We start from the raw sequence: 12,391 nt of genomic DNA on the forward strand, positions 1-12,391 counted from the left end.
TTTAGATTTAATTTATGAGAACTAATTCATAAATTGATGAGATTAAAGTCATAAATGTATGAGATTAAAGTCATTTTACCAGAATAAAGATCTAAAAAAAATTGTAATTACAGGCTTTGGCTAGTTTATATGCAAAATATCATGTAAGGGGATTGTCTTGTAGAGTTATATTCAACAGCTGAAGACATACAGTAATTGCAGAAGTGCCGGCTGCCTATTAGCCTTCCTTTCTTCAGAAAAACTCTGTTTATTGATTCTGTTTATAATCCTAATACTTAAAATATTGAATATTCAGTTATTTATTAAAGCTATTCTGAAGTTTAAATTCAGAAATCTTCCATGCTCCTCATGAAAGTGCAGGAGGCTGGGTGTCCTTTTTATCTTGCCATCAAATTAACCTGTAGGCTAAGTGTTGATGAAAATTATATCAACTCTTGTAACATTTTGCTTTTTGTGTCGTAAATTTACGATTTAACTGTCGCACATTTTCTACTTTATTCTCAAAATTTAAAAAAATTTCCCTTCTAAACATTGCCCTAACACTGGATCATAAATTTTTGACATTTTTTGAAAAGTATTTATTCAGTCTGGCATTTATGTAGGGTTTAACAATTGTATTGCATAATTTTTACTACTATATTTATTTTCAATGTTGTTTTTTATTTTATTAATTTTAACTGTTTGTTTTATTTTTATTTATTCATTTATTTTTTTGATATTTTTAGCCTTAATTTTTATTTTCAGCTCTTATCCTTACCCTTTTTAATGTACTTATTTTAACTATCTATATTCCTAGTATTAATGAGAATCTTTGACTTATTTTAATTATACATATTTTATTGTTGTTGGTGTGCATTAGTCTCTATTTTAAAATCCATTTTTGTTTCTTAATATGTCTTGCCATTATTTTATTCCTGCTTCTTTCTTGTGTTCGATCGCAGTAAAGCACTTTGGGTTGCATTTGGTGCTATATAAATAAAGCTTGATTGATTGATTGATTGAAGAATCCATGCCATGGAAAATGTGAAAAAAGAAGCTAGTAGCATGCAGCTATTCATATTGATTGACACCGACCCCACAGCAGAGGTTTCAAGCACTGATAGCAACAATATAGACACAGTCAGTGGTGTCGCTGAAGGTCACTTTGCTTTGTAGATCAAACAGAGATGTCCGTATGAGTTTCAGGCTGATTCACAACAAGATAAAAATCCCTTACTGCAGCTTTAAGGTTGGAGTTTCCGTGAGCTGATTACTTGTATAATGAATGCATTTGTAGATACATGAAGGTTAATAACAATACATGAAACATAACACTTGTAATAATATCCTGAAAGGCACATTCATCTCAATAACAGTCTCTCTTCACGTTGTGTTTTAGTGTTGTTTTTAACGTCAGTGTGTCATTAGCTTTGCTTGATCAGGCTTTTCTCATTCACAGGACAGATCACCATGGTGTCTGAGGCTTTGTCGCAGCAGTACAGGTAGAAGAAAGGTAAGATCTTCTCTCCGAACGTGTCTTTGAAAGTATAAATATGAGTCCGAGCCTTCACATCGTAAAAAGACACTTGCCCCTCCTCGTAGTCCACGTACACGCCCACTCGCTTTGGTTTGGGGTTGAGGGGGAGCAGGATTTGCGGGGTCGTCGACACGCGGTACCCCTGGCCTTTCTTCATGGCGAGAGCCCAGTAGCCCTGCGTGGTGCTCACAGAGATCCTGCCCTTCCTGTTGACTGTAGACCTAGCTACGCCAAGGTACCAGTCGTCTTTGTCCCCCACCTGGACCTCCCAGTAGTGCCTCCCTGAGGTGAAGCCCTCGCGGCCCAGGACGATGACCACAGTGTCGAAGCGCTCTGGGTGGTCTGGGAGGTCCTGCCATGCGCCCAGGTGTCTCACCTGATGTCTGTCCTGAGAGAGCTGTAACCAGGGGTTGGCTGAGTCCGGATCTAATGTGATGTCCACTGCAGAAACACAAGATGTGATGTAAAGCTATATTCTAGGCCAAGGTGTTCCAAAGTAATCTGATCTATCGGATTAAATCATGAAATCAGGTTGTTCATAGGAGATTACAAAACTGGATTATGATCAAACTTCCAGTTTGTGTTGTTCAAGACTTTTGAGGAGGATTGGATTAACTATTTTAGAAAAATTAGGATGATCCTGATCCCAGCAGAGGGTTTTATTCCGGCTGGATTACAAGAACAGATGTTACAATTTACAAAGTCCTATCAGTTATCATTATTATTATTAACAATCAGACTTTCATTTGGTAACCATGATTTTTTTCTAGTGTGTTATGTTAAATAAAAGTGTTTGGTGTTTGTTTGCAAGGAGATCCGAATCATGTCCACAGGTTGCCTCCCTCATCAGGCAGTATTGGGAGCACCTGTGATCTCCCTCAGCTGAGGGAGGCTATTTAAGGAGGGGGAGGTCTCTTTGTTCAGTTGAATTCTGCTCACGAGAGGGTCAACACCTTCAGTTGGCTTTCTTTGAACATGTTTAAATGACAGTGGATCAAATTTCTTACAGCATATTTCAGAAAACAGAAGGTTTCACTTTCATTGACTTTACTATGTTTTTAGTTAGTTACCGACACGGCGGCCCCTGTCCTTCAGGTTCTGTTTTAGGGGAAACGTATACAGACATGATCTAATTTTGTGATTTTTGGATTGTTCCTCCTCGTTGTATCCTTATTTATTAAATGTGTTTGTTTCTCCTTCTTAAATATAATAAGATTGGACCACTCCCCTCTCATGACCTCCCTTCTCCTTCCTCTTAATGTGGGGATGTATAAGTATCTAGGTAGGTAGGTAGGTGAGTGGGTAGGTTTTTTTTCTTTTTTAATTAATTAATTAATTAATTAATTAATCCTTTTTAATGTTTTATTTGTCTGTTTGTTTCCTACTGAAGAGGATTAGGGCCACCAGAGAAATTGTAATAAATTTGAATTTTTGAGAAAGAAAACTCAACATTTTCAAGTTTCTAAAGTTGTAAAATAGAGTTTTTAAAGACATAAATCTGTGAGAAATCAAACTTGAAATTTTCCCTTTGCCCATTTCACTGCATCGTGGTCCCACTTGACAGCCTTATCAAATTGTACTTCCTACTTGGACTCACTAATAAGGAGATTCTGCTGATTTTAGCCGAGAATGATCACATTATTATAAGCATCCGGACTTTGAAAAGACATTGCTGTATATTGGGGCTGTTCAGAAGAAAGCAGCGCACTGATCTGGAGGAGGTGATTGCAGTTATCCAACAACAAATTCACCTTAGTGGGCAGATGCAAGGATATACAGTAGATTCTATATCTGTTCTGTCTACTATCACTTGGTCACCCTTTTCTTGTAAAGCACATTTCTTGCACAATTAAAATAAAAATAAGAAGGTAGGTAGGAAGGTCTTTAAATTACTCCCTAGGGACCAATACAGTTTTTGTATTGACAACTAGTATATCTAATATGTAACATTTTTTACCTTGCTGTTTTGTGAGGAGTGAAGATTTAAAGGTTATCAAACATGAAGACTACTCGGATCCATTGATTGGATTCAGCTGCAGTCTCATTTAAAACACCTGCTGCATGATTGCTACGATCATCTGCACCATGTCATAAAGACTGACAGTTTCCTGCACAAGGCATCTATTTTTGTATGAATGAAAAGTATATATATTTACCTGTGTATTTAAGGATCTTTTTTATCTCTGTAGAAATAGAAGAGAAAAGTCAACTTAAGTACAGCGTCATGTTTCTTCTCTTCAGGCTCTCATTTTGTAATCAAAGTGAACAACAACACACAGAGATATAACTGTGGTGATAATGTTAAAGGACGTCCTACCATTGTCAGCCAGTTTGTCGATCATCTCATTTAACATCGCCTCCAGTTTGGACACGGATCTCCGGATCATCCCTACACAGGTGTCAGTGGGAACACTGGTCTCGGACCAGTCTTTGACAGCAGGAGGAGTGCAAAGAGCTGGGAAATTCTACAATGAGATTCAATTCAAGAGAAAAGTCAGCTATAGATTAAAGATTTTTTTAAAATGATAGACAGCGTCTGTTTTGCAGTGTGTTTTAGATTTAGTGCATTGGTGTTGCAGTACACTTCAGCACAGGTAGAGGGCAGTGTTGTAACAGAAGAATGAAAGTGAAAGAAGTCTGATTGTTTTTTTTTTTGTGAAAGCAGATGGAGGAAGAAAGCCAATGAAAATGTTTATTTGACCACATGTATTAGTTCTACAGTGGAAAGAAAAAATAAAAGTAAACATGTGCCTTATTTTTGCTCAATTTTCCTCACCTTTAAGAAGTGAATGTGGTCGGTCCGAGCCATGTTTTCCAGCTCTGTGTTCCTCTTCTTTAACTCAAAGATCTCCTGCTCCAGCTCAATCATGAGGCTCTCAGCCCACCTCTCCGCCTGCCTCTGCTTCTCCTCGATGGACAGAACCAGCTCAGCCTGAGCCTTCTGGATGGAGCGCACCAGCTCTGAGAAGACCTGCACACTTTCCTGAATCTCTCTCTGAGCACTGACCTAGAGCACCGACAAAAATACAAACATTTATTATTGAATATTAATCTTTGGTTTGGTGTATTGTGCTCGTACCAGTAAGCTCTGTGATAGTCTAAATTTCAGATCTGGTGACTCACTTTGTTATGCTCTACAGCGTGTTTGATGTCGTCCACCTTTTTCACTCTGTCCTGGATCATCTGCTGGACGTCTATTTCTGTCCTCTTCAACTGAGCCTGCACAACAACATAACACAAACAAAGATGAGGACAGATACAGAAAGAGAAACTCAAAGTTGTAGTTGCTTTCTCGATTTAAGGGGGAAAAAACGTGGCTGTACTCATGAACCATTTCCAGATCAGCAGGTTTTTTTAGGTTTGGCTACACCAATAAAGAAACTCTCAAAGAGGCACATTGCCACATCCTTAAGGTCAAACTAAATAATAACTTTATAGATATTTACAGCTAAGTCATAAAAGCAAATTGAGCATTTAGCTGATTCCTTGCTACCCATGGAGTTTTTTTTATGTATATCGCCTATCCTTTAGTAAGTTGTAACACCATTCAATGTTGATGATAGCCAAGAAGTGGATACAACAATAAAGACAATCTGAAGGGACACAGTGTCTAATTTTAACCCTCCTATTATCCTTGGGGTCAATGTTTGACATCTCTAAATTAATGACTGACATAATTTTTTTGGCTTTATATTTCATGACTTTTCCTAATTGAATGGGGACAACTGGGAAAACGTAAAATTAAAATGTTGATATGTTCCAATTTCTTGTAAAAAAAAATTACACATCGGTGTTCCATGGGGTCAATTTGACCCCAGGCTGTTTTAGCTGTATATACCATCAGAAAAATCAACATTTTACAAACATTTGTTTGGTTGTTTTGGATGATATTGAGGTCACTATAACCAAGGACACTTCTGCATGTGACTGCAGGAGCTGGGATCGAACCGCCAACCTTTAGATTGAGATATAATATTTCCAGCTACCATGTCTCTAAAGACATTCAATGATGAGTCCTGTGTCATACGTTTTGATAACATAGAAACAAGGCAGGGCCGACAAGAGCATGATAAACTCACAGCAGTTTGATGTTCTGTTTTACAAATAAAGTCCTTCTGAATGCTTTAAATTGTGTTTATGCTTAAAATATATTTTATTTAAAGGGCTATTTAGATAGTCAACAAAGAAACATAAAGTACCTGAAACATAATCCTGGGTAACAATCAGTTTCTGGAGGTTTAAATTGCTGGGGTCAAACTGACCCCAATGATAAAAGATGATAGCAAATGTGATGGTAACAGGAGGGTTAAGATAATAAATAACTGTGTAGAGGCAGCCAAGTGACAGAAACTAACTTCAGTATTTCGCCAATTTCTAGCTGGGTGCATTTAATGAAAATTACCATTTTCTCAGAGTTCATACCTATCCTTTATGTCTTGTAACTAAAAGTTAATGACAGCTAAGTACAGGATACTCCAATGATGATGATCTGGAGGGACCTAATGTTGTATTTCAAGACACTAAAACAACATTTTCAAAAGTAGTGGAAAGTTAAATTACAAAAGCTAACTATCGTGTTGAGCCAATTCCTAGCTTTAATTTTGGGGCCTACCCTTTAGTATTTTGTAACAATATTAGATGGTAATGTTAGCTAGTAAATGGCTAAATGTTTGTAGAGCTGCTGTATCTAATGTGTTATTCTTTTAAATAAGACCCTGTGCTTCCGTGTACTTTGACCGCTGACACATTAGGAACAGCAGTAAGATAGAATGTTAGCTTAACTCCGCTAATGAGTATTTTCAACCATGAAAGCGGCTTCACCTTCTTCTCTGTCCACTCCCTCTCCACAGGTACAGTGTAGTGAGCCCTGTGGTCCGTCTCAGTACACAGCACGCACACACACGTCTGATCCTTCTTGCAGAACAGCTCCAGGAGCCTCTCGTGCTTCGGACACATCCTGTCCTCCATGTTCGCAACCGGCTCTATCAGCTTGTGCTTGGTGAACCTGGTGGAGTGTGACTTCAGGTGCTCCTCGCAGTAAGACGTCAGACACACGAGGCAGGATTTGACCGCTTTGGGCCTTCCTTCCCCCAGACATACATCACAGAGGACCTCCTCCCAGGAAGAAGGTAGAGGTGAAGAGGAAGGAGGTGTAGGTACCTGTTGAGGAGCTGGTGGAGCAGAGATTAGAGGTGAGGGAGGAGGTGAGGTCTGGGGCAGCGGAGGAGGTGGCGGCCTTCGAGCTGCAGCTTGAGGTGTAGATGGAGGAGAGGTTGCGGGCGCTGCCACTGGCGGGATCAGCGGTGGTAACTCCTCATGTTGCTTCTCCTTCTTCTTCCTGTCCTCCTCTTGCTTCTGCTTGAGCTCCTCCAGCAACTCCTGCTTCTGATCCTTCTCTAAAAGCCTCTCCTCATCCTCCTTTTTCTTCCTCTCCATCACCCACTTCTTTCCTTTCCCCTCTTCTTCTTCTTCTTCCTCCTCCTCTTCGTTCAACTTCCCTTCAACAGTCCTCACCCTGATCTCCTTGAACTGCTCTGCGATCTCCCTCAGGACCGTGTTAATGCTAATATCAGGCCTCTTGTAGAAGGACTTCTTACACATAGGACACTGGTACAAAGGACTGGTCTTCCAGTATCCCAGGATGCAGCCCTGGCAGAAGTTGTGTCCGCAGGGGATGGATACGGGGTTAGTGAAGACGTCAAGACAGATGGAGCAGTGCACCTGCTCTTCTGAAAGGTTCCCAGTGGTGGCCATTCCTGCACGGCGGAGAGGCAGGGTCATTTTGAGCGCAAGCAACCAGGCTCTGAACGGGGCATCAAACCTGCTGTGATATTGAGGTTGCTGGGGTTAGGTGGCGGGACTTTATTTGGGGTTTCTTCCATGCAAATCAACAGAGCAAAGCATGATGGGACTCATTTATTAATAAATACAACCTGGAAAATTCAAAATATGGTTCAGTCAATGGTATTTATGGTCCTTTTTTTGTAATAAATGAGTCCATGTTCGTCTCTTGGGGAAGTGTTGTCTTGTCAAAAGCAGAATCTTTCTTTCTTTCTTTATTTAATCAGGTAAGAGACTCATTGATATTTAAAATATCTTTTCAAGAGAGACCTGGCCAAGACGGCAGCACAAAATAGGTTACAACACACAAAACAACACAAATAGAATATTGGACTACCTCATATATATGACCTATATTGAATCTCAATGTAAACCCATGGCACAAGTGAGCAAAATTAACACCAGATATTTACTAGGGTTGATATTCTAGAGCATAGGTCACTAACTGGCAGACCGGGGTCCGGGTCTGGACTGAGAAGCCGTCCCATATGGACCCGGACCTACCTACCTACCTAAATCTGACGGGCGCTTCTATTTTAACCGGCGCAGCTTTTTTACCCAACTCAGATCTGAAGTGAGTCCTGAATGATTGGGACCCCTGACTGCCACCGGTTTGTGATTTTAGTTTAACACCTCAGGGAGTGTTTATTGATTTAAGTGTGTCATCAGTTATTATGGCTATTTTTTTTTTTTTACCTCTGATTTAAATTGAGCTCCTTAGTTTTAAAGAGATCTCATGAAAAATAACTTCAAATTTTACTGGAATGTAAGCTTCTTTTAGGGATTTCAATTCATTTTTTTTGTTATTTATAGGCTATATCAATAATTTTGTGTTTCCTTTTTCATAATTTAATTTCCGGCACAAATGGCTAACATAATATTCACTAGAATGCAGGAATTCCTCAAAATGTCCTGGGGGAGGACCCTCAGACCCCCCTCTGCCTTAATATGTTTAAATGAATCCTTAATTTTGGGTATAAGGTCTGAAAGTGTGTGCTGTTCTATTTACCTCGTCCCTGCCCCTTGAGGCAGCCAGAGTACACCACTGATCATTTATTATGTTCAATACTGTGTGATCAAAATAAGTGCATGTGATTAAATGCAATTGTACTGAATTCATTGAAGTTGACAGTCAGGTATTGATTACATGCAGATACAGTATATCACACTAAATAGTTAGACATTATGATCTTTCAGACCTTTGCTTCAAGAATGTTTTCCTAACTGGACCTCTTGCAATTTTAGTTGTTTTAGAGTCATAATTCAGATCTAATAATGCCTGTTTTGTTCCAAAGTGATTACCACCGCGTCATTGTACTGTTGGATTGGCCTACATTGCGACCTCTTTAAACCTAGGGATGAAAATCTCCAACCAGAAATATCTGCCAAGATCTTCGGCTAATGCTTGCTCCCAAAAGTGATTCTGCACCTTGACATTTCAACACCAGACTTGAAATTCAAGCTAAATATATCACGCTTGATTGTATTAGCAAGCAAGGAATAGCTTGTAACTTGTAACACAAGAGCGTTCAGCTTGAGGCCTTGTTATTCAGACTAGAGGAGCAATTTTGCAGCACTACCTGTGACCCACAAGACCTGCCTTTAAGGGAGTCTCTGTAGCCTTGACATGGATTAAGATTGCTCCTGCAGGATACTTTTTTTGACTCTTAGTTTGAATGAAATGAAAGCTCAGGTCACAGCTCTTAAAAAGCCAAAATGTGCTCTACAAAATTAACAAAATACAAGCCAACACTGCCCCAAGAGAGTTCAAGAGAAGCAGATGTGATATTAAAAATGAAAATGCGTGAGAGAATGAGGAGCGACAGGAAAGGCAGAGATATAGGGGGGACTCACCAGAGAGCAGCTGCCTGAAGGCTCTGTGGTACACTGACACATGAGACAGGCTGTAACTACTGCCATCTCCAACTCCCCCCAGACCCAAAATACACCCCCCTCCCTCCCCTTTTACCCTAGATACAAATTTATACTCGCCGGTCGTGGCCCTTAGAGCGCCAGGAGGAAGGGATTTAACCCTTTAAATACAAGTGGAAACAACAGAACGCATTATTTCAGCAACCTTGCAGAAGAGTCCTCTTTGTAAAGCTTATTCTGTTGTTTCTTATTGGAGAGTTTGAGGTGAAATGTTAATATAGTTTGATTTCAGGCTTTATATACAGCTTTTATCATTTGATAATTAAATGTTAAAATAGTTTTAACTTATTTGTATCACTGAGTTAAAAAAGTTTTTTTAAAATATGTTAAAAGCTGTATAAAAATCTTTAGTATAATAATAACAGTATGTGTAAAAATAGAATAAATACATATTTAAAAAATGTTTAAAACAGTTTAAAAATATTTGGTATAGAATAACAGTATGTTTAGAAACAGTAAAAATACATCTTTAAAAAATGTTAAAAAACATTTTGAAATATTTGGTATAGAATAACAGTATGTGTAAAAACAGTATAAATACATCTTAAACATTTTTTTAAAAAGTTTAAAAATATTTGTTTGTAATATATGTTAAATTATTCCGCCAATGTTAAAATGTAAGTTTATATGGGTATACAATTGGTTTGACTGAACTTTGTTGGACAATTCTGGTTTTAGCCACTAGGGGGAGCATGTTGCTTGGGTCTACTCTGCACTGTGGAATGAAAGCCAGCAACATCATATCAATTTCCTTCTTTCCTTCCTTTTTTTTTGTGCATTATTTCAGCAACCTCGCATTACCACAGAGGAGTCCACTTTGTAAAGCTCATTCTGCTGTTTCTCATCGGACAGTCTGAAGTGAAATGTTAATATAGTTTGATTTCGGACATTATCATTTGCTAATTAAATGTTAAAGGCCCTGTGAGGAGTTTTGAACTGGATGAGAAACAGACTGAAAATGATACTGATGCCTCTTTATGACCTTCAATAGCAAACAAGACCATCAGCAGCAACACTGACACCTTCTCTGTTGTCAGTTTTAATGCCTGAAACCGCCCTGAGGGGGTAGGTGTCAGACCAGATGATGGACATCTCGCTTCAGAAACAGCCTTTATTTGACTGTTTTCATGGAAAATAATCACATTGCCTGATAAAGTTGACTGTTAAAAGACAACAGGATGAGGTTTTTGTTGAAAACACTAGTTTTGCATGTAAAGGACAAGAGATAAGAGGTATCACTTTGTCCACAAGGGGTCGCCAGAACCGATACAAAACAGAAGTTCCTCACAGCAGCTTTAAAATAGTTTTAACTTATTTGTATCACTGAGTTAAACGTTTTCAAAAAACATGTTAAAAACAGTATAAAAATATTTGGTATAGATTAACAGTTTGTGTAAAAACAGTATAAATACATCTTTAAAAAATGATAAATGTTAAATTGTTAAATTATTCCGCTAATGTTAAAATGTAAGTTGATAATGGTTATCAATTGGTTTGGTTGAACTTTGTTTATTATTGGACACTTCTGGTTTTAGCCACTAGGGGGAGCATGTTGCTTGCGTGTACTCTTTACACTGTGGAATGAAAGTTCTGATTAGACTCAGTTGAGTAAGTTTATTCAGTGTTTGTAATACAGAGGTGACTGAAGATGCGGAGTAGTTGCTGGCTTAAATCATACAGTCAGAGCGTGGCGTGAGAGACATACATCGTCGACTGCTGTTTATTTTGTATTGGTCAGTAAGGGAGGACTGGTGTCATGTATTTACACCTGTATGCTGTGCAGGGGTGTAACAGCTGCTTTTATGTACTGTATGGTTTTTGTGCTATTTTGTTCTCCTCCAGCAGGATGTGCAAATTATTCAGAATTCTGTCTTTTTGTTATTATTATAGAGTGTTGTACAAGTTACAAATGTGTGAAATAAAAATCATTACTACTCACAGACACTTGTACTGTGTGTAATGGATCACCTATGGGAACTTAGCACTCTCTATTCACCTGTTTTAGTTGTGATGGCAGCAAGCTAAACAAATCAACCCAGATGTCCCTCTCCCAGCAGCAATGTCTCCCAGCTCCTCCTGAGGGAGTTTCCACTTCCCAAGCCAGATGGTATATATAATCTCCCCAGCATGCTCAAGGTCTACCCCCGTTTCCCCTCGCAGTTGAGCGTGCCCTCAAAGGTGGGGGTCCAGGAGGCATCCTAATCAGATGCCCGAACCATCTTAATTGGCTCCTTTTGATGTGAAAGAGAAACGGCTCTACTTGGAGCTCGAAGCTTCTGGCTACATCGACAAATATAGAACATTGTCATAATGCTGTTAGCTTAGCGTAGCTTTACAAGAAGACAGAAACATGCTTAAGCTAAAAATTATGATTTCCACAAATACATTTTGTATTCATTCTACCAAAATAACTCATTTTAACTGGTAAGCTTTGGGTAGAATTAAGCTAGGCTACCTGTTTCTCCTAGCTTACTGGTGTTTCGCTCGGCTTAGCTAGCTGCTCACTAGCTGTACTAGCTGAGACAAAGACACGAAAGCAAAATTAAAGTTTAAAACTGCTTCCCCCAAATCATTGACTGCTCTGACTGTTAGAAAGAGCTGTTAGCAAACCTAGCATGTACATCCAACAGACACCAAGCAACATTAGCATTCATTTACTGTTGTTTTAAGGCTACCTGACAAACATCAGACCTTAACTCTGTCTTTAGGGCTTTTTTACCCTTAATCAATGGTCAAAAGGAGATCTACGTGTCTTAGCTGTGACATGATCCATTATGTTTCTTAGCTTGTTGCTTCAATTTCTGCAAGACAGGCAGCAAGTGCAGCTAGCTAGCTAGCTTTTGGTGGAAAACAGCCTCCTTGAAACAATATTGTTGAGTGTGAATAAAAACAGCACAGCAGTGGGGCCATAAAGCCAAAATACTAAGTTTACAAAATGCTTTAAAAAAGTTTACAAATTTGGTTTTATCACTTGAATTTTACATTAAGTCTTTAAAGCGAGTATATAAATATGATACATGTCTGTTTGTGAGGAACTATTTGAGTCAGAACCCCAACAGGACCATCTAAGACACAAAGTATCACATCTGTATCCAGAAACTG

At 38.8% G+C, this 12,391-nt stretch overlaps 1 protein-coding gene across 2 annotated transcripts; it reads right to left on the bottom strand.

The window, feature by feature from the left end:
- Nucleotides 1-1,127: 1,127 nt before the first annotated feature.
- si:dkey-46i9.6 (E3 ubiquitin-protein ligase TRIM58) lies at nucleotides 1,128-7,369 on the bottom strand. Of its 2 annotated transcripts, XM_034676103.1 has the most exons (6): nucleotides 6,338-7,369; nucleotides 4,640-4,735; nucleotides 4,293-4,523; nucleotides 3,834-3,981; nucleotides 3,673-3,699; nucleotides 1,128-1,957 (listed from the first exon to the last, which is right to left on the bottom strand). In XM_034676103.1, the coding sequence occupies exons 1-6, from the start codon at nucleotides 7,295-7,297 to the stop codon at nucleotides 1,404-1,406; spliced, it is 2,016 nt and encodes a 671-aa protein (XP_034531994.1). In that variant the 5' UTR covers nucleotides 7,298-7,369; the 3' UTR covers nucleotides 1,128-1,403. The 2 variants fall into 2 exon arrangements, 1 of the variants encoding a protein (XP_034531994.1); XR_004629900.1 differs by lacking the exons at nucleotides 3,673-3,699; nucleotides 3,834-3,981; nucleotides 4,293-4,523; nucleotides 4,640-4,735; nucleotides 6,338-7,369 and adding an exon at nucleotides 3,474-3,567 and having other exon boundaries at nucleotides 1,846-1,957.
- Nucleotides 7,370-12,391: the final 5,022 nt, after the last annotated feature.

The sequence above is a fragment of the Notolabrus celidotus genome, chromosome 23 (genome assembly GCF_009762535.1).
Source record: "Notolabrus celidotus isolate fNotCel1 chromosome 23, fNotCel1.pri, whole genome shotgun sequence".
Lineage (NCBI taxonomy): Eukaryota > Metazoa > Chordata > Actinopteri > Labriformes > Labridae > Notolabrus > Notolabrus celidotus.

What these genes read in the sequence shown, in the direction of transcription:
- si:dkey-46i9.6 (XM_034676103.1), bottom strand. Translation starts at nt 7,297, where the DNA reads ATGACCCTGCCTCTCCGCCGTGCAGGAATGGCCACCACTGGGAACCTT. An exon ending in GGGAGTGGACAGAGAAGAAG is followed by an intron (nt 4,736 to 6,337) that starts GTGAAGCCGCTT and finishes GTTGTTGTGCAG; the next exon opens with GCTCAGTTGAAGAGGACAGA. An exon ending in ACCACATTCACTTCTTAAAG is followed by an intron (nt 3,982 to 4,292) that starts GTGAGGAAAATT and finishes ATCTCATTGTAG; the next exon opens with AATTTCCCAGCTCTTTGCAC.